At 43.9% G+C, this 22,950-nt stretch overlaps 1 protein-coding gene across 1 annotated transcript in view; it reads left to right on the plus strand.

Annotated features, from left to right (window-relative positions):
• The window catches only part of VPS50 (VPS50 subunit of EARP/GARPII complex), a 620,793-nt gene that overhangs the window by 455,834 nt on the left and 142,009 nt on the right, over positions 1-22,950 (plus strand). Inside the window, 2 exon segments of the mRNA XM_029588894.1 lie at positions 15,415-15,536; positions 22,602-22,682. Of these exon segments, the coding sequence (XP_029444754.1) occupies positions 15,415-15,536; positions 22,602-22,682 (203 nt within the window).

Here is a 22,950-nt window from a genome sequence, read left to right on the forward strand (position 1 = left end):
AATAGCAGGCAGCAGGGCCAGGATCGGAGAGTGCAGCATGGAGGCAGGAGCCCCAGGAGTTGAGACAACAGCATGGAGGCAGCAGCACTAGGACTGAAGCGCACAGCATGGAGGCAGGAGCCCCAAGAGATGAGTCTCCAGCATGGAGGCAGCAGCAGGATGAGTTAAGAAGAAATAGTAGTATTGAGGGAGCAGCAGGATGAGATGAGAAGAGAAACTAGCATGGAATCAGCAACCAGCATGTAGCATGCATGTAGCCAGCAACAGGATGAGATGAGAAGAGATACCAGCAGCAGGACCAGGAGATATGAGACATGATGAGAAGAGACACCAGCAGCAGGACTGTGACTGGAGACAGCATCAGGGAGGCAGGATTTTGGGCAAATCATAGAGAAGGGCATAACAAGTAAGCGGCAGGACAGCACAGGCAGATAGACCATCCACATCAGCAAGCCAGCACAGGAATTCTGTAGTCAGGACAGGCCCAGCAGGCTTCTTCCATCTAGCCACCACAGGAACTCTAGTCAGGATGGGCCCAGCAGGTGTCTTCCATGTAGCTGGCACAGGAACTCTATAGAGGACTGGCCTGGCTTATTTGGACATGTCATCTTTTAGTGAATTTTTGGAGCCTTTACAATGGTGGGCATCATGGGTCTTTTACTCCATGGGGCTTTTGAGTGGTTGGGGCTGATATTTCTTTGGGCAGCCTACCCCTGGGCCATCCTGAGAGCCGTGACTGCTGCACGGAGTGAACTCTTGGGAGGATGGGGATGGTATGGGTGCAGGCTCTGCCAATCATTGAATGAGTTAGGTTAGTGCTGTGGTCAAATTGTTGATTGAGGTGAAGATGTTGGTTTGTCCCTGTAGAAGGACCGCAGTCTGTGCAGGCTCAGCCTGTCTGTGGCTGATCTAAGTCCTCTTTAACCACACCATCTCTGCCCATATAAGGTACAGATGGAGCCCATGTCTCCTTTTGATGTGGTCAAGTGTGTCCTGGACTGCACAGTCCGGTGCTGCAGGTACAGTAGTTGGGGGTGGCTGAGGCACGGTCTGTGGCTCCAGTAATGGCATGGCTGGGCTGGTGGGCTGAGCTGGCTGGGTGTCTGGTGCATCCCACTGGTTACATGGCATGCTAGAGGCAGGTGGGGACTGGCCAGCTTCCTCCCATGACAGGGATGTCCCCTTCATAAAGGAAGAGAGATTTAGGCCTGTGTCAAGATGTAGTGCTGAGCCAATAGCTGGTGCTATTCTCTTGGCTGCTGCTTTTGCTCCTCTTCCTTGCTCCACTGGGTCTGTGCATCAAGCTGCAAGGCTATGTTGCTAGTCCCTGGGGCTTCTCAGCTAGGTGAGAGCTGTGGAAAAAAAGAAGAAGACATAAGTATGAATTCTAAGAAGTGCACGTGTACTGTTCGGCATAAGATGTGCAATTTGCATCAGTCAATGTGAACATCTTATGCCAAAATGTATGGACATCTGTAGCAGACATGACATTTACAGGTGATGTGAACTTACCGACCCCTGCTCACATTGTGTGCAGAGCCTCATCCATCCCCTCAAACACATCCGGTCCCAGCTGTTGAAGTAGGTGTTCCTCCCTATGGGTCGAAACTATCAGGCAAGGTGCTTCTCCTCCCATCAGGTGCAGATATTTGTTGTGGCTTGCCACCTTGTTTTTCAACTGGGCATTAACATCCCAGTAGGGGTAGGCCACCTGCTCACCGATCCTCTTTATTCCTCTGTGCCGGGTGATGGTGTGCCATATCTGGCCCTTGGCTGCCCTGGATGTCTTCACTGCATTTTTCCAAACAGCAGGTTGTAATGTTCCAGGACCCCAGCGATCAGCAGCTCATTATCCTCGACACTGAACTTGTAGGTGCAAAGTCAAGGCTGACTAGCTGCCACTTCCAGAGGGGTGACACTTTCCTTGTTCTCTCTCCCTCTTCCTGCTCCTCTCCCTTACTCCCCCCACCCTGCACCTACCCTGCCAACTCCACTCCCCTGCCCTCTCTGTCCTGCCCTACCTTTCCGTTCTCCTTCCACCACACTCACTGCCTAACTCCTTCCCCCTCCCAACGCCTCCTATTCCTTCCTTCCTCCCTATCTCTACTCCTGTTCCTACTCCTGCTCCTCCTACCACTCTTGCCTTCCTCCTCTCCTTTCTCCTTCCCTCCTCTACTCCCTCCTCTCCTCATACCTCTCTTCTCTCCCTATGCCTTTCAGGCTCCATTCTCTTCAGCTCCTCACTCCTCCACTATTCCTTACTCCTCAATCCACCACCAAACAAAGGGACAAACTGACAAACCAAATACACACAGATAAAGACAAAAGTTATAGGTACAGAAAAACAGATAAGAACACAAAACAGGACAACTCACTCAGAAATTGCTATGAAACTCCACCTAAATTCTAACCAACAAACCTCCTCTCCTCTCTCTCCAATACCTAACACACCCTTAAAGAGGCAGCTGCAGGAAGCAGGTATATATAAACAAAGAAAATAATGCACCAGACGTAAACTGATGTGCAACGTGTAAAATGATGAGCGACAAGATAAAGTGTCATGAGTTGCAAAACTTTCATATGCAATACGGTATATCAGTAATTTCCCTAACCATGCCCATTTTCTGATCGTGGAATGCTAATTCGCCATATTTCTGCTTTATTTATAGCAGTTTGATTAATCTAGGCCTAAATTTGTTAAGTAAACTGAGCTGGGCCTTTCTGAGTTCTTGTTTCTATGGTTAATTCAAGTCTTTCACAAAAAGTGAACTCCTTATCCATAGTATGTAAAATCGTCCATGGACAGCTAATCCATCATGGGACATCATAGCGACCTGGAAGGACACAATCTAATAATTGACTGTCTATGAGTAAATCAATTGGTTGTGTGAAGTCTCCATCCAGCATAATAAAAATATCCCCAGCTGAAACCATTAGCTTAGTTAATTCTTGAATGAAACTAGGTTAATCAATGAGAGGCTTCTAGGTTAATCAATGAGAAGCTTCTAAGAAAGCTAAAAAGTCATGGAATAGGAGGTGATGTCCTTTTTTTGGATTGCAGGTTGGTTAAAAGACAGGAAACAGAGATTAGGATTCAATGGTCAGTTTTCACAGTGGAAAAACGTAAACAATGGAGTGCCTCAAGTATCTGTACTTGGACCGGTGCTTTTTAATATATTTATAAATGATCTGGAAAGGGGTACAATGAGTGAGGTGACCAAATTTGCGGACGACACAGAATTATGCAGAGTAGTTAAATCTCAAGCAGATTGTGATGAATTGCAGGAGGATCTTGCGAAACTTATAGATTGGGCTTCCAAATGGCAAATGAAATTTAATGTGGACAAGTGCAAAGTGATGCATGTAGGGAAAAATAACCCTTGCTATAGTTAAACAATGTTAGGTTTTATCTTAGGAGTTACCACCCAGGAAAGAGATCTAGGCATAATAATATATAATACATTGAAATTGTTGGCTCAGTGTGCTGTGGTGATCAAAAAAATCAAACAGAATATTAGGAATTATTAAGATGGGAATGGAAAATAAAACAGAGTATGTCATAATGCCTCTGTATCGCTCCATGGTGAGACCGCACCTTGACTACTGTGTGCAGTTCTGGTCACTGCATCTCAAAAAGGATATAGCTACACTGGAAAAAATGCAGAGAAGGGCGACCAAAATGATAAGGGGCATGGAACAGCTGCCCTGTGAGGAAAGGCTAAAGAAGTTAGGACTGTTCATTTTGGAGAAGAGACGACTGAGGAGGGATATGATAGAAGTCTACAAAATCATGAAAAGGCTTGAACAAGTTAAGTAAATCGATAATTTACTCTCTCAGATAATAGAACGAACAGGGGACACTCCTTGAAGTAAGCAAGTAGCTCATTTTTTGTTTAATTCTTTATTTATGGATTATAATTAAAAAAAAAAAACATCCATTCAAATTGCAATTCAATATTAACATTGAATTCTTTAGAAGGAAAAAGGGAGTTAATATACATTATTACATAACGAAACCTTAGATAACATAATTCCCTTCTTTCCTATTACCAGATAAATGTTTGGAGAGCCGGTGGACAAGTCTAAAGAAAAAATAAGACTAAAAAAAATGAAATAGATCAGAAGGAATACAGATTCATTTTTACTTCCAACAGAATTAGGTTGAAGCCTCCGCCCCCTCCCTCTGGGATCTACGTTCTTCCAGGAACTTCTCTAAATCAACAGGATCATAGTAAACATATCTTATGCGATCTACTCACATTATGCATTTACATGGGAATCTTATAATTGCTTGAATTCCAAATGTTCTCGCTACATTAGCTAACATAATAAACTTCTTCCGTCTAATTTGAGTTTCTTTTGCCACATCTGGGTACACCCATATTTTTTGGCCTAGATATAAGAAGGATCTATTTTGCATAAAAATTTTTAATACCTTATCCCTATCTGACAAGATGGCAAATTTAACCATTAAAGTTCCCCTACTTTCTATCTGAGCTGAATATGAGGTTTCTATTAAATCTGTGACATTTAGAGTTAATTCTTGTGGTGTTGATTCTCTATTCATATTTTCAATTCCTTCAATTCTCTCATTTAAGAAGTACACATTCAATATTTGAGGGAGATTCTCTGGTGAAAATAGCAAGGTTTCAATAAAATAATTTTTGAGTTGTTCTCTAGGAGAAGTCATTCTACATTTAGGAAAGTTTACAAATCTAAGATTTGTATAACGAACCATATTTTCCAGATTCTCAACTTTTTTTTGTAATATGTTTTCCCCTTTAATTATAGATGTTTGTACATTTTTTATCATTTTTATGTCCTCCTCTACTTTTACCAGAGTTTCACCATTTTTTACAACCATGGGATTTATATTAAGTAAGACATTCTGCATATCTTTTATATTGACATTCAAATTAGCAATATTGTTTTGTAAAGATAATATAGCATTCCATAACATCTCCAAGGAGACATGCTTAGATTCACCAATGCTAGCACTAGTAGTAGAAGACATATTTAAAATATTCTGAAGTTCTTGTATAGAACTAGTCCCAGGGTGGGAGAACGGCAGACTTCTCCCAGATACCAAAGATTTTCTATCAGTATCAATTCTTTGCCCCACCAACAATTGCGAAGAGACCTGCCCTCCAAGATCTTCCAACTCTGTGTTTCTTACACCTTGAACCTCCTCGAACGGGTTCATCCCTAGTGACGCATTCCGTATTATTGATGAACCTGGCTCAGTGGTAGTTGCACAGGTAGTTGGTGGTGGCGGTATTGTTGGGGCCCCGGGACTGAGACTGGTATATCCCAGCAATAAAGATGCTTGCTCCTCATCCCTTATTGCAATGGGACTCTCCGGGGTTAGATTTTCTGTATGTGAGTAGTAGCCTGTTAAGATTGTCTGTACCGGGCCAGGCCTTACAGGCATCCTGCCTGACTTTGCCCTTTCTTTTCGTGTGAGGCATTTATTTTTAGGAAATGTTACAAAAAACAAGTTAAAGGCTCTACTCACGCTTCTGAAGAGACATAATTTAGTGGAGAAAGAGAGCACGAGGAAACTTCTAGGTCTGGGTCAAATGCAGTGGCAACCTTCCAACCTTCGCTGGCCTAAGCTTAGGCAGCACGCCGGCGGCGGCAGTGCGCCGCCCACTGTTCAATTTATAGCAGTGGGCGCCTCCCTCTGACGTCACTCACTGCGCCTCGTTCCGGGTCCAGGCACCGGGGCCCTGCTGTTGTTCCGTGGCTCACTCCGCGATGTTTTGGCGGCTCTCAGATGTCTCACCAACCGGACCTGGTTGCCTCTCACTCCTCTCCAATTCCCGGCTCCCAAGGTACGGCTGTGTCCACTGTTCAATTTATAGCAGTGGGCGCCTCCCTCTGACGTCACTCACTGTGCCTCGTTCCGGGTCCAGGCACCGGGGCCCTGCTGCTGTTCCGTGGCTCACTCCGTGATGTTTTGGCGGCTCTCAGATATCTCACCAACCGGACCTGGTTGCCTCTCACTCCTCTCCAATTCCCGGCTCCCAAGGTACGGCTGTGTCCACTGTTCAATTTATAGCAGTGGGCGCCTCCCTCTGACGTCACTCACTGTGCCTCGTTCCGGGTCCAGGCACCGGGGCCCTGCTGCTGTTCCGTGGCTCACTCCGTGATGTTTTGGCGGCTCTCAGATATCTCACCAACCGGACCTGGTTGCCTCTCACTCCTCTCCAATTCCCGGCTCCCCAAGTAGCTCATTTAAAACAAATCAAAAGAAATTTTTTTTCACTCAGTGCATAGTTAAGCTCTGGAATTCATTGCCAAAGGATATGGTTACAGCAGTTAGTGTAACTGGGTTTAAAAAAGGTTTGGATAAGTTCCTAGAGGATAAATCCATAAACTGCAATGACAGTAATTAATAAGCAATAGTAGCTTGTGATCTATCTAATGTTTGGGTACTTGCTAGGTACTTGTGACTTGGAAACAGGATACTGGGCTTGATGGACCCTTAGTGTGACCTCGTATGGCATATCTTATATTCCTATGTTATTATGAGTTGGTGCGTTTTGCTTTTTCTCTAGCCTTATTCAAGTCCGGTCTTAAAAACTCAATTTTTGAATCTACTTTTAAATCTTAATCTCTGATTATCCTGCACATAGCCTTATTGATTTTAACAATTTACTTAAATAAAATTCCAAATGTCTCTTTTGTCTTAAATGTTTGTCTTGACTAAATTGTAGGCTCTACCAAGCAGGGACTGTCTCGTATGTGTTTTTACAGTGATAATAGTAGTAGCAAGCAACTCCTTAAACTCCTGTGGAGGCACTATCGTGGAGGTTTTGGAGGTCTTGCTTTGAACTGATAACTGTGGCAGATACAGCAAAAGAGGTTTCAGTCTTGCTGTGGGGTTTTTTTTGTGGAGAAAGCTAAACAAGTGGAGTGCCTCAGGGATCTATTCTGGGACACGTTCTTTTTTATATGTATTTGTAAATGATCTGGAAAGGGGAGCAATAAGTAAAATGGTCAAATTTGCAGATGACACCAAAATTATTCGAGTTCTTAAATCACAAGCTGATTGTGTAAAATTGTAGGAGGACCTTGCGAGACTAGAAAACTGGTCATTTAAATGACTGATGAAATTTAAGGTGAACAACTGCAAAGTGATGTACATGGGGAAAAGTAACCCACATTTAGTTACACGATGTTAGGCTCCATATTAGGCATTACCACCCAAACTTGGCTTCATAGTGGACAAGACTTTGAAATCCTCTGTTCAGTGTGTGGCAGCTATCAAAAAAGCAGAGTATTAAGAATGATTAGGAAAGGCATGGAAAATAAAATGGCAAATGTAACAATGGCTCTATATCGCTCCATGGTGAGACTGCACCTAGGGGTAGATTTTATAAATTTCTGCACGCACGTACTTTTGTTCGTGCACCAGGCACAAAGTACGTAGCCGCGCCGATGGGCCCGGAGCCCTCCTCCCCAATTCCTCTTTCATCAACAGAAGAAGGAGAAACACCATTAATTCTTCCATCAGGAGTCCTACCGATGCCTCAGCCATCAATGTCACCGATAACGTCTTTGCTACCATCGATGCCGCTGATCCGCCCATCGATGCCTCCGGTGACGCCTTTGGTGCCTCAACCAGGACCTTCAGGAATACCATCATTCCATCCCTCTAAGGATCCTAGGGGTGCTGGTGATGAACCCTATGACACATGGACCGATGATTCGTCCCAGGATACTGATGACTTACCATCACCACCCTCTCCTACTGAAATCAGGAAGCATTCTCTTCCAGAGGACATGTCCTTCATTAATTTTGTGAAGGAAATGTCTGAATTGCTTCCTTTTCAACTTCAGTCAGAACAAGATGATAGACACCAGATGATGGAACTTCTGCAATTTCTGGATGCTCCTAAAGAAATCACCTCTATCCCTATCCATGATGTCCTCTTGGATCTTCTGAAGAGGAATTGGGAGCATCCTGGTTCGGTGGCACCAGTTAACCGAAAGGCGGACACCACATACCTAGTCCAGTCAACTCCAGGTTTCCAAAAAACCCAATTGGATCACCATTCATTGGTTGTTGAGTCAGCCCAAAAGAAAGCCCGACGCTCCAAGCCTCACTCTTCTTTCCCTCTAGGGAAAGAGCAAAGTTTGCTGGATGCCATAGGTCGGCGTTCTTTCAGGGTCAATGCTTATATCCCACATTGCCTCTTACCAACTCTATATGACCCAGTACAACAGGGTCCTCTTTAAACAAATACAGGACTTTGCTGAGTGCCTGCCTCAGCAGTCTCAAGAGCAATTACATGCCCTGACTCTAAAAGGATTAGAAGCGGGCAAACATGAAATAAGATCAGCATATGATATTTTTTACACTGCTTCCATGGTATCAGCAACAGCTATTTCTGCGAGGAGGTGGGCCTGGCTAAAGTCTTCGGACCTAAGACCTGAGGTCCAGGACAGACTATCTGACTTGCCTTGCACTGGTGACAATCTTTTTGATGAACAGATACAACAAGCAGTGGCACAGCTCAAAGATTACCATGAGACTCTTCGCCAGCTCTCCTTGCTGCCTTTTGAATATCCTGCTAAGCAGACATTCAGAAAGGATCCCAAAAAGTCTTTCTACCGCCAAAGGAAATCTTATCCTCCACCATCCAAAGGTCGCTCTACTAAGCCTTACCAGAAAGGCCAGTCCAGGCAACCTCGCAGGCAAAAACCATAGACAACCCCTCAGCCAGGCTCAGCGTCTGGTTTTTGACTCTTTCCTAGAGAGCAGCATTCAGCCTCCACTACTGCATATACCAATGGGAGGTCGATTGTGCCACTTCAGCAACATCTGGAACACAATCACCTCAGACCAGTGGGTTCTTGCCATAATCACTCAAGGTTATCATCTCAACTTTCTCGCCATTCCGCTGGACTCCCCACCTCGGCTGACATGGGGAACATCCGATCACTCACCACTCCTGGATCAGGAGGTCTCCCTCCTCCTTCGATCCAGTGCCCTACTCTCAACAGGGCCTTGGCTTCTATTCCCGGTACTTTCTAATCCCAAAAAAGTTAGGTGGCGTTCACCCAATACTAGACCTTCATGCCTTAAACAAGTACCTACAGAGAGAAAAGTTCAAGATGGTAACCTTGGGTTCCCTCCTTCCCCTTCTGCAAAGGGAAGGCTGGCTCTGCTCTCTAGACCTCCAGGACGTTTACACACACATCGTAATAACTCTGTCTCATCGCAAATTTCTGTGATTCCTGGTAGGCCCAAAGCACTATCAATACTGAGTGCTACCATTCGGCCTGGCATCTGCACCACGAGTCTTCACCAAGTGCCTCGTAATAGTAGCAGCATTCCTCAGGACTCAATGTGTCCATGTCTACCCCTACCTCGACGACTGGTTGATCAGAGCTCCCACCCAGCAAGCTGCTCTGATGTCCCTACATCTCATCTTGCATACCCTGATTTCCCTAGGGTTTCTCATCAATTACCCAAAGTCCAACTTAGTCACATCACAAACCCTGTCGTTCATAGGAACAGACTTGGACACCTTCAAAGCAAAAGCATTTCTTCCTCGAGAACGAGCTCTCACTCTCACTTCTCTTGCCCATCAACTGCAGTCTCGAAAACGCTCAATTGCACGTCACTTCCTAGTGTTGCTAGGACACATGGCGTCCTCGGTACATGTCACTCCAATGGCTCGCCTCGCCATGAGAGTCATGCAGTGGACTCTAAGGTCTCAGAGGATACATTCATCTCAACCACTGTCAGCCATTGTCCACATCACCAACCCACTTCGCTTATCTCTAGCTTGGTGGAAGAATCAGTCCAATCTCCTCCAAGGCCTTCCTTTCCAGGCTCCAGATCCTCAAATAACCCTTACAACCAATGCCTCCAACCTCAGCTGAGGAGCACATGTTTCCAATTTGCAAACTCAAGGCACCTGGTCTCCAGAGGAAGCCAAACACCAAATAAATTTCCTGGAACTAAGAGCAATCAAATATGCTCTCAGGGTGTTTCAGGATCGCCTTTCCAACCAGGTCATCCTGATTCAGACAGACAACCAGGTGGCCATGTGGTACATCAACAAACAAGGTGGAACGGGTTCCTACCTCCTGTGTCAGGAAGCTGCACAGATATGAACGGAGGCCCTTTCCCACTCGATGTATCTCAAGGCCACCTACTTGCCGGGAGTGGACAATGTGTTGGCAGACAAGCTGAGTCACACCTTTCAACCGCACGAGTGGTGCCTCAACCCCTCAGTAGCGGACTCAGTATTCCAATGTTGGGGTTACCCTCACATAGACCTCTTTGCGTTACCTCAAAACCACAAAATAGAGAACTTTTGCTCTCTCACTCGCAGCCAACACTCACTACCAAGAGATGCGTTCTCCCTCTCATGGGCAACCGGTCTCCTATATGCATTCCCTCCACATCCACTTCTCTCAAAGACTCTCGTGAAATTACGTCACGACAAGGGAAGCATGGCCCCTTACTGGCCACGCCAAGTGTGGTTTCCGATTCTTCAGGACCTCTCCATTCACAGGTACATTCCACTGGGGAAGGACCCGCTTCTGATTACTCAAAACAACGGGTGCCTACGCCACCCCAATCTTCAGGCCTTGTCCCTGACTGCCTGGATGTTGAAAGGTTAATTCTTCAGCCTCTCAACCTTTCAGACCCAGTTTCCCATGTCCTAATTGCTTCACGAAAGCCTTCCACGAGAAAATCTTATTATTACAAATGGAACAGGTTTAAGTCATGGTATTTCTCACTGTCCCTTGATCCTTTGACTTGTTCCACCACAAAGTTTCTAGACTATCTCTGGCACTTGTCAGAAGCAGGCTAAAAACTTCTTCCATCAGGATGCATGTCAGTGCGATAGCTGCCTTCCATAAAGGTGTTGGGGATGTTCCCATTTCAGTACAACCTCTTGTAACACGTTTTCTGAAGGGCTTGCTCCACCTTAAACCTCCACTGCACCCTCTGGCCCCTACTTGGGACCTCAACCTGATTTTGGGTCGGCTCATGAAACCGCCGTTCGAGCCTCTCCAATTCTGTGATCTTCTATCTCACTTGGAAAGTGATTTTTCTTTTGGCGATTACATTCGCTCGCAGAGTTAGTGAGTTACAGGCCTTAGTCACCTACCAGCCTTACACTAAACTTCTGCATGATAGGGTAGTACTCCGCACTCACCCTAAGTTTTTGCCTAAGGTAGTATCAGAGTTTCATATCAATCAATCCATCATACTACCCAGCTTCTTTCCCAGGCCCCATTCAAATCCAGGAGAACAGGTTCTGCATACCTTTGACTGTAAATGTGCTCTAGCATTCTATCTAGACCATACAGCTGGCCACAGGAAATCCACTCAATTGTTTGTTTCCTTCGATTCCGTCAAATTGGGTAAACCTGTGTGTAAGCAGACTCTCTCCTCCTGGTTAGTGAACTGCATATCCTTTTGCTATCAGCAAGCAGGCATTCCACTTTAAGGCCGTGTTAAAGCACACTCTGTCAGGGCCATGGCAACTTCAGTAGCGCACCTACGCTCAGTGCTGCTTCCTGATATTTGTAGGGCTGCTACCTGGAGTTCTCTCCATACCTTTGCAGCCCATTATTGTTTAGACAAGGCTGGAAGACAAGATTTCATCTTTGGCCAGTCTGTCTTGTGCAACCTCTTTGCAACTTGATGTACCAACACCCTTCCGCCTGCCCGTTAGGGTTCAGGATGCCCTCTACCAAATTCCACCCCAGTCCTTGTGCCTATTGCACATCTTGGGTACATTTGGTGCATTTCTCGGACATCCTCAGCTCAGTACTCACCCATATGTGAGGACTACCATCCTGCTGGTCCTGTGAGAAAGCAGAAATTGCTTACCTGTAACAGGTGTTCTCACAGGACAGCTGGATGTTAGCCCTCACGAAACCCGCCCGCCGCCCCGCGGTATTGGGTTCGTAATGTTTTATTTTATTTTTTGGCACTGCCTGTAGCTTTCAAATAAGACTGAAGGGGGACCCCTGCTGGTTGCAGGGTTAGTGCCATCCTGGGCATGCCCAGTAGGTGCCAGTCAAAGTTCTAGAAACTTTGACAAAAGTGTTCTGTGATTGGGCTCCATCCTGTGATGTCACCCATATGTGAGGACTAACATCCTGCTGTCTTGTGAGAACACGTTACAGGTAAGCAACTTCTGCTTTTTCCTATTTACCTACATTGGCATTCAAATCCTTAAAGCAGAGTCTTTTTATATAGTTTTTATATTTACAATAGTTTTAAGCTATTAATATTTAGGATTGTTGTTAGTTTTTATGTTTTTGTTACTTTTAAATTTATTTTATTGCATATGTTAATTAACTATTGAAATTTTAAATGTAACTTTGTATCGTATTTTATTTCTATGCTTTATATATTTTATTGTAAACCGATGTGAAGTGCCAACAAACATCGGTATAGAAAAGCAATAAATAAATAAATATTCACCATTCCCTTCCTAATAATTCCTAACATTCTGTTTGCTTTTTTGATCGCCACAGCACACTGAACTTACAGTTTCAATGTATTATCCACAGTGAAGCTTAGATCTCTTTCCTGGGTGGTAGCTCAGGAAAGAGATCTAAGTGTCATAGTTTAGTGGATCACTACACACAAGTGTTTAGCATTTTCTGGACCTTTTTTTTGGATAGTTTAGTGGATAGCACATTTAATATTAATCAGAGTCTCCCCTACTCAACAAACACCAGCATTTTTCAATAAACCAAGTTTCTTCTTGAGTAAAATGTTATATGGTAACTTTGTTGTTTTAAATATTTTTAAATTTCCTACATGCATGTAATGTTTGTACTTATGGATATTATTAGCTAGAATAAACAAACATCTAGTATATAGTTCACTGTTATTTTTTCTTTCTCCATCTTTATGCAGTTTACCTTATTGTATGCTCAAATAACCAGGCATAAGGGATAAAGTTGCATCTTATAATGTCATGCTGTTCTGTAAAAATGGAAAATCATCCTTTTAAATGACCAAAAAACATTTACTTGAAATAAAATAATAAGAACTAACATTCATCATTACAAAATGCCAGATACTTAAATCCGGTCGTATACTTCTTCAGGTTCCCTATTTGCTGCCTCTGAAATTTTCCTTTTGGTCTACACTCCATGCCATTCATTTTGAGACAGATCACAGATTTTACTTTGAGCCACCACTGTACTTTCTCTTCACAGAGGGCTCAACTTCCAGATGATTAATTCAAAGCAACAGTAAAGTTGGTTGTGGTACCAACAATGTCTGATTTGTTTACAGACATAGAGATAATTACAAAGTCCACATCCACCTGCACATCACAGTGAAATTAGTACATCCACTTGTAGTAGAAAACTGCCCAAATTTTTCCCCACTCCTTCCCCACCTGGGCCCACCACAGTCAAAGCAGATCCTCTCCTGGCCCACCAAAAGAGACGCATGGCTAAGCCATGGCAAGCTTACAATGATGTTACTACTTTCTGGCAGCTTACCTCCCTTCTGAGCTTGCAGTACCTCCATGGCAGCAAGACTCAACAACATAGCCATTGTTTTTCTTTCCTGAGTGGGCAACCAGTGTGCCCCCCGGGGAGGCCTGTCCCCAGTTTGCTCACCTCTGCTCTAGATGAGCTCGGCAAAATGATGCGATCAGACATGGGCTAAGGGAAATTCACAACCAGATGTGCTGTACTCATGAGCTTATCAGATGATATTCTTTGTTCTCCTTTGATCTTCCTATACCAACCACATTATTAAACATTAAGGAGTAAATTTTCAAAGATTTACACAAAGATGGTGATTTATAGCCTGCAGGATACATCGAAACATACATAAAATATATAAATACACATAGAATGTGCATATCATGCATCAATTGTAAATAGCCTCAGTGTGCAGTAACTGAATTTTCAGAAAGGTGGGAGTACGCACGTATTGTTACTGCGCTGAAAGATATGCACATACAAGAAGGGCATTCCGGAGTGAGGTTTGGATGGATGCACATGTTTATGTATTTTAATAATGGAATACGTGTATATACCATCAAACCTGCACACATGCTTTTACATCTGCTAATCAAGTCACAAATATTAAATCTGACTTTCATCTGCACTTTTTGGGTAGGAGGTCTGGAGCAAATGAGTGAACTGGTAAAGGTCTGCATCAGCTGGTGGAGGTCTCTGTTCACTGGTACTTGGAAGTATATGAACAAGTGTTTTCATAAGCAAGAAATGCGCATTCATCAGCCAACTTTATAAAATACCTGCCTCTGTGCATAAACTGAGGATTATTATGTACATATGTTACAGTTATTTAACTCATAAAATATATGCATATACTTTTTATAAAATATGTGTATAAAGTATATGGATCCCTGCATTAAAAAAATGTGCATGATTTGAAACATACATGAGAACTTTTGGGTCAGTGATATTTTAGTGATTCTCCTCCTTTCCCTTCTCCCTCAGTCACTCCTCCTTTCCCTTGCCTCCTAGTCATCCCCTTTCCTATTTTCATTCTCAGTCACTAACTCCCCTTTTCTCCTCTCCCATTCAGTCCCTCCCTTCTTATTCACTTGTGGTGCGAATGTGGGTGGAAGTGTGAACTCCCACTCGTCCTTCCACTCCCACACCAACTTGTATTCTTTTCCTCTTCTCTCCCCCCCCCCCCCCCCCCCCCCCCACCTTACTGCAGTGCATTCGACCACACAGTCAGCAAGTTAAGGAGGGACTTTGGAGAAGCAAGCTGTGGCAACAGAAGAGCAGCATGCTTCAGCAGCTGGTTGTGGTCTCCCTGCCAGCACTCCTCCCTTCTTTGGCTGATGAGGCATTGGCTCCTATCAGCCATTTCTTTGCCTCCACCAATACTGCTCCTCTCTTCTTTGGCTGACAGAACCAAGCTGCCTCAACAGAAGAGTAGCATGCTTCGGCAGGGGGTTGGCTGATGAGGCCTGAGCTCCCTATCAGCCATTTCTTTGCTGCCACCAGTGCTGCTCCTCTCTTCTTTGGCTGACAGGACCTGAGCTCCCCTGTCAGCCAATTCTTCACCACCATTGCTCCCTTCCTCTGCTGACAGGGCCTGTGCTCCCTTTCAGCCATTGTTTCACTTCTGCTGTCTCTCCTCCCCAACTCAATAAAAATGTTAGAGGCTCCTGTGTGACAACATGCACACACATGCACAGACATGCCCCAGTGCTCACCTGGAGTCCTTAATATTTTTATAATATTGAGAGATAATACAGTATTTGATGAATTGTAATATTTGTCACCATATATTATAAATAAAGGCATCATTCTGTTCATAAATTAATGTACTAATTGTTTAATTTTTAAGCAATCTTATACAGTAAAATTGCTAGTGATTATTGATATTGGCTAATGAAAAATGAACTCTTTTGTTTCTTAAAGGAAAATACATGCAGATGATGACCATTCTGAAACCAATCGCATTTGATGTAATTCACTGTATGTCCCAGCTCTTTGATTACTATTTGTATGCAGTTTATACATTTTTTGGCCGAAATGATATGGTAAGTTAATTTATTTTCCTTATCTATGTGTATGTGTGTGTATGTGTAGGCATGCAATCTCCCCAGGCAGTTATATAATTTATAGGGGCAATAATTTAACTGCCTGGGGAGGTTGTATGTCTACACAAACAAATAATAAAGGGGATGGAATGGCTCCCCTGTGAGGAAAGGCTAAAGAGCTTAGGGCTGTACAGCTTGGAGAAGAGATGGCTGAGGGGGGATATGATAGAGTTCTACAAAATCATGAAAGGACTTGAACAGGTAAATGTGAATCGGTTATTTTCTCTTTCGGATAATACAAGGACTAGAGGGCACTCCATGAAGGTAACAAGTAGCTCATTTAAAACAAATCGGAGAAAATTCTTTTTCATGCAGTGCATAATTAAGCTGTGGAATTTATTGCCAGAGGAGTGGTTACGGTAGTGTAGCTGGGATTAAAAAAAGGTTTTGATAAGTTCATAAATTGCTATTAATCAATAAGAATTAGTAGCTTGGGATCTATTCATTTAATGTTTGGCTACTTGCCAGGTACTTGCGACTTGGTTGGCTACTGTTGGATACTGGATACTGGGCTTGATGGACCCTTGGTCTGACCCACTATGGCATATCTTATGTTCTTATGAATAATTTAATTTTAATTTAATTTAATAACATTTATGAATCGCTCTTCCAGATCAAAAATCGCTCACAGCGATGAACAATCAATATCATGCCATACACAACAATATAATTAAAATAAATTAAAACATCATAAGAAACTTAAAATAATAATCATAAGAAATCTAAACACATTTCTAACTATGTATGTGTGTATCTGATATATTCTTTCCTGAACAATCTGTTTTAACCCTGTCTTTCTTAACATACGGACAGGTGGTTCCAGGACCACCAGCAGCTCCACCAGCAGTTGGAGACAGAGCATCACTGACATCACGATATATATACCCCTGCAGTGACATCAGCCCGCCAATATTCTCCGTCTCCAGCAGATGGTGGACGTGCATCTCCCTACTGGAGATTGTTTAAAAATTTATAGGAGAAAAGAAGAAGGAAAATTAAATTGCCTCACTCTCCTGTGCTGATATCTTATGGTCTTTCCCTCAGTCAAGAATTCCTGAGGTAATATCCTTGGATCCCTCCCTCAGATGAGTGCTTTAGTCCAGTAGCTGGTTTTCAGCCCTTGTGGACTTAGCTGTAAAAAGAAAAAAAAAAATCTGAAAGGCAAGCTGGTGCAGGAAGCCGAGCACAGCGGTGAAGGTCCTTGCCCGCTGCTCCTGCAGCCGGAGATCGACCTTGAACTCAGCTGGATGGGCTGAGCTTAGGTAATTTAAAAAAGAAAAAAAAAAAGGAAGAGTAAAGAAGGGGAGTTTAGTAGGGATTCCTCTCCCTTCTGGTCTTCTTGCCCGGCATGCCAATCCGATGTTCGTTCCTGCCTCTAGGGGAGCTTAGGAGACATGCACAACTTGACAGGTTGAGCAACCTTTTTTTCTAGGCCCCACTGTCAGGCTTGAGTTAGGTAGGCCTTTGTAGAGTTTTTGTGTGGTTTTTCTTACACATTAGATTGCCCTCTTAAGTTACGTCGATTCGTGCATTTGCACCCGGTTGTGGGTGCAGAAGTTCTTCCAGTTTGTGCGCCTAGTTGGGCAAGTAGTTATGCGTGCACTCACATGCATGCACTTATTTACTCGCACTTTCTAAGCGTCCTGGTGGAAGCTCAGTTTTGTGCACTTATCAGAATACTGTGTTAAGCCCCTAATGTTTAGGTGCATAAATTTTGGGCACCTATTTTTTGCAGCGCTAACACAGCTGGGCGCACGGTTATCACTCCTGTTAGAGTGTACTGACAACGTGATGGTGCCAATAGCAAAGAAGTCTAAGCGCCTTGCCCTTTGGCTGTTTGCTATATTCAGGCATCTCAGCCTGGTATTCCCTTTAACTTGTGTCAACGCTGTTTGGAGGCTCAGGGAGAATTGCCTCCATCTGATTTTACTAAGCCTGGTTCTTCCCAGCTTGATGCGGGAATGGAAAAAAGAGCTTTCATAGGTGTCGCTTGATTTTGGAACTGTGGGGGAAGGTAGTTCAGTGGGTGTAGGACCGATACTCCCTGATTTTGGCATGGAGCTCAGGTGCAGTCTTCGGCCCAGATCTGATTATCAGTTCAGGATTGCAGTCTGCAGATTCCCGCACACCAGGTGCTGCGGGTAAGTGTCAGAGTATGCCTAGACCTGCTACAGGTCTCCCCAGTAGGAACCCAGATGGCACGGATGAGGATGTGGAAATTCCTCCAGGATTGGAGTCATATAGAACTATGTTGCATTTCTGTTATAGAGATGTTACCAGCTCTGATTTCCCAGACATTAAAGATGCTTGGGTACCGGGGGCTTAATCCATGTCAGAGCCAAAAAAAGATCCCATTTTGATTTCCTTGCATAAAGACTCATGTTTCGGCCATTCAAGAATTGATTGATCTTGAATGGGGCACCCCGGAACCAAATTTTAAAGGGGGAATGAGCCTTATAAGGACTGAAACCCCTGGATCCGATTGCGAGAGAGTAATTGCGTTTCCTGAAAGTGGATATGCTTGTGTGTGCCATTACCAAAAGGGATGACTATCCCCATAGAAGGGTGAGCAGCCTTGAAGGTTGCACAGGATAAGAGAGTTGATGCTATCCTTAAGCAGGCCTTTGAAGCGATGGCAGTGAATTTGCAGATAGCTTCTTGTTGTTCCCTGGCGGCTTGCTCTTGTTTACTTCTCTCTCAGGAGGTCAATGAATCTGGTGTAAGTTCCAGGACAGTGATGGATCCAGCAGCTGCCTTTTTTGGCTGATGTGGGCTGCAATTTGGTCCTCACTTTGACCAGAGAGGTGACTTTGGTAATAGCAGCCAGGCTTCAGCTATGGCTTAGAAGTTGTTCGGCAAATGCAATTTTGAAATCTAACCTTACAATATTGCCTCTTGAAGGTTCACTCTTGTTTGGAAGTGAGCTGAAAAAAAAATGGCCAATAAACAGAGTGGGTCCCAGGTTCCTCGCTTACTAGACGATAAGAAACAGATGTTGCGCTTCTCCTGCATGAGAGGTCATACTAGGGGTTTCAAACATTTTTGACCTTACAGAGGAGCAACCTTTCAGAAGGCTTGACCTTTGGGTATGTCTCAGTCCTTTCGTCCCAGGCAGCCCAGACGGGGCACAAGCTCGGGTAGTGGAGCCCCCCGAGTCTCCCAATGAAGATGTGCTGATCTACACCTGGGAGCAGGAGATAGGGAATCGCCTCTCTCCTTTTTATTGGAGGTGGGTGGAGATCATGTCAGACCAGTGGTTCTGGAGGTGATGAGAGATGACTGTACTCTGGAGCTTCGCAGTGTTCACGGGACATTTTCATATGTTTTCCTGCAACTCCTCAGAAGAGACAGGTAATGGAGTGTATATTCTCAAGGCTCTTCAGGTTGAGGGTTGCAGTTCCAGTACCCATGTCACAAGAAAATGTGGGCTGATATTCCATTTATTTCATTGTGCCCAAAAAGGAGGGCTCTTTTTGTCCCATCCTAGAACTCAAGGGGGTCAACCATCATTTGTAAGTAACTTGTTTTCGCATGGAAACCTTACGCTCAGCGATAATGACAGTACTGTCAGAGAAATTTCTGATGTCTCTGGACTTGTCAGAGGCATATCTTCATATTCCCATCTGGCTAGAGCATCAACGATTTCTGCGTTTCGCAATTTTTGGACGACATTAGCAGTTTCGAGCACTGCTTTTTGGTTTGGCCACCGTGCCCAGATCCTTTTCCAAGATTATGGTGGTCGTAGCGGCAGAGTTGAGAAAGGATGGGATTCTGGTTCACCCGTAATTAGCACAGGAAGAGGGTGGAGTAAATAGCACACACATATAGATAAATAGCAACAGAAAGATGTGTGGCAAAAAATTATTCTGAGCAATAAGTTTACAATCAAATTCTTTTTATTTTACATATGCACACAACCACTGTGCACGAAATTAAATACCACAGTGAACACGAATATATAAGCGAGGGACCCCTAATTAGACCACTGGCTGATTTGGGCCAAGAGACTAGAAGAGAGACTTCAGGTCTCGCGCAAGGTGATTTCCTTGTTGCAGGAGCTAGGTTGGATGGTGAACCTGACCAAGAGCAATCTTCAGCCATCCCAGACCTTAGAGTATCTCGGTGTTCGGTTCAACATGAAGCAGGGCAGGATGTTTCTGCCAGAAGGCTGTATTCAGAAGCTGATAGCACAGGTGTGTCTGTTGACGAACAATATATGCTCGACAGTCTGGTCTTATTTGCGGGTACTCGGATTGATGACAGAAACCCTGGAGGCAGTGCTGTGGGCAAAGGCACATATGCGCCCCCTTCAGTGTGCTATGCTATGCTCGTTGGAGCCCACAGTCTCAGGACTATTTGATTCGGCTTCTCCTTCCAATGGAGACCTGCATACAACTGCAGTGGTGGTTACAGGTGGATCTTCTAAGAAAGGGGGTTTTCCCTATGATCACTGGACTTGCTAGTACTCATGACAAGATGTGAGCCTCTAGGTTTGGGGAACTCACTGTCAGGAGTTGACAACGCAAGGGTGCTGGAGTACAGAGGAGTCTCTCTGGAGCATCAGTCAGCTGGAAGCCTGTGCCGTCCAGTTGGCATGCTTGCGGTTCAGCGACCGCTTGCAGGGCTGAGCAGTCTGGATAATGTCAGGCAATGCGATGACAGTGGATTATATCAATCGTCAGGGAGGAGCCAAGAGCCAGCAAGTGTTGCAGGAAATAGCCCAACATATGGAATGGGCGGAAGTGCATCTTCAGGAGATCTCATCCTCACACATTGCAGGAAAAGACAATGTAAGAGCCGACCTTCTCAGCAGTCAGAGTGGATCCTGGAGAATGGGAATTGTCAAATGAGGAGTTCCAACTTTTAGTGGATTGCTGGGGCCTTCTGTTTCTGGACCTTTTGGTAGCTTCTCACAATCCTTCAGTCACAGAAGAGATAAAAAGTCCTTGGGAATCGATGCCCTCATGCAGAAGTGGCTGGAGGGAAGCCGCTGTATGCCTTTCCCACATGGCCCATGTTGAGCAGAATGATTCAAAGGATCTAGAGTCACACAGAAATGGTGCTTCTGATGGCACAGATTGGCCCAGGATGCCATGGTATGCAGTTTTGTGAAGGCTCCTGGTGGACTCTCCTCTCCGGTTTCTGGCTCACAAGGGATCTACTACAGCAGGGGCCTATTCTTCACGAATATCCAACTGGATTATGTCGTACTTTATGACCCTTGTGAGAGGGTGTGGTTATTCTACTGCAGTGATTGCCACCTTGCTACAAGCGAGAAATTTCTCCATTTCCTTAGCCTATATGTGGGTTTGGCGAGTGTTTGAGGCTTGGTGTGAAGATCGAGTGGTTTTTCCTCGTTCTGTTAAAATCCCGCTCATTTTGGAATTTTTTGCACGATGACTGAGTTAACGGTTGGCCTTTAATTCATTAAAGGTACAGGTAGCGGCTCTTGCCTGTTCTGAAGTGAGGTGAATGGTGGACCCTTGTCAGCTCATCCAGATGTGACCCGTTTTTTAAAAGGAGTGAAGCATCTTTGGCCTCCCTTGCGGTTACCGGTGTCTTTGTGGGGTCTTAATCTAGTTTTGGATTTTTTAGTGGGCCCCACTTTTCGACCAATGCGTAGCCTCTCCTTGTGGCAATTTGTTTCTTGTGGCAATTTGTTCCGCACGTAGAGAATCCAAACTGCAGACCTTGCCTTGCTGGGAGATCTTCTACAGGTTACTCTGGTGGCGATACAGCTGTGTAATGTTCCCTCATTTTTGCCAAAAGTGGTCTAGGATTTTAATTTGAGTCAATCAGTTTCCCTGCCATCTCTGGACAGGGAAAGAGATGTGGAGGAATATCACACGTAGTATTTGAGAGTCGCGTTCTCCAAGCTGCCTTGACCTCCCACCTTATGAGAGATTGCTATGCCACATCTGTAATTCGTAGCTGCTGGGTAGTGTAACAGAATGAGAATTTTCCTTTCTGTCATTTCCTGTTCTGTTAATTCCTACAGTAGTTAGGATCTAATCTCCATGAAGGTTTTTGATAGACTGTTGAACTATATAGGCCTGATGATCTGTAAAGTACGTAGACTGATATACATGATAAACTAAACATCACAGGTGAGATGTGCATTTCAGTTCATTAATTGCTGGAGAAATGCTCAGACTGGACAAAAAAAACACAACTGCAGGAGAGAGAGGAATTAGAACAGAAAGCAAAATGATGCAGCTTCCAACTTGAAGCTTCTGGTCTCAGTTTGACTCCCCAAGCAGTTGTCCCCACAGGCCCTGACTGCTATAGGAGTTAAGAGAATAATTTCCATTTTATTACCAGTACTCCCATTTGGTCTGTTTGGTCACTGAAAAATGTCAAAGACTCATGAACAAGCTATTGCAACTGCATGCCTAGAATAAAACCACCTGTATTGATTAAGTCATAATCTATAGCATTATGTGACATATCTTAATAGAGTAGAGGCAATTTTTACCACTCATGAAGAGGGTAATTCTCACTCATTTAGTATAAATATTCTTCCTAAATTTCAGGATCAGGGATGAATTTTTGCTGGAAAAAAAAAAAAACACAAATTGACAAACTGGAAGCCTTACAAAAGTCCTCTGGAATCTTTCTTGGTTATTGTAGAATAGTATGGACATAAATTGTATGGTCTTTTTCTGCATCATGTTTTTATCTAATCTGCATATCCACACTAGCTATTGATCTTTGCAATCCTTATCACTCTATCAGAGATCTTCTCTGTTTATACCTTGTTTTTTTGAATTCAGATACTGTCCTTGTCTCTACCATCTCCACAGGGAGGCTGTTCCACTGAACATTTTCCATGAGCTGACTAGAGCAAAGGGCCCAGGGGTCATAAAGGTTGCTAAATAAGCAGAGCAAACTTTTCCGTTTATGCACACTTTATTAACAAGCTTCCTGTAGATGGAAAGCGCTGGGTGACCAGAAGATAACAAGGAAAATTTGAGGTTTTCTAGCTTGTGTTCCTCTGTCTTTCAGTATGAATCCACTGGACTGGGTTTGAGCAGCAGCAGATTGAGAACCACCCTAAACCGAATACAGGAGAGTCTCATTGATCTGGTAAGTGATGGAATTCATACCATGCTCTTTTTTTTTTTTTTTTTTTTTTTTTAATCAAACGAGTTTAGCTCAGGAAAGATAAGAATTCTTAACTGTGCCTTTTCTTTGATGGCTTGGAGATGAATGACAATGAATCAAGACCATTTTTTTGGTTGTAGTAAGGTTTTTTCTGGCTACTTCTATCATTCTGTATTAAACTTGCAACAACTCTTCAGCCATTAATTTTAATGATATAACAGCATTTCATTTTTATCATATTCTTCATCAT

This window comes from Rhinatrema bivittatum, chromosome 2 (genome assembly GCF_901001135.1).
Source record: "Rhinatrema bivittatum chromosome 2, aRhiBiv1.1, whole genome shotgun sequence".
In the NCBI taxonomy this organism is placed as follows: domain Eukaryota; kingdom Metazoa; phylum Chordata; class Amphibia; order Gymnophiona; family Rhinatrematidae; genus Rhinatrema; species Rhinatrema bivittatum.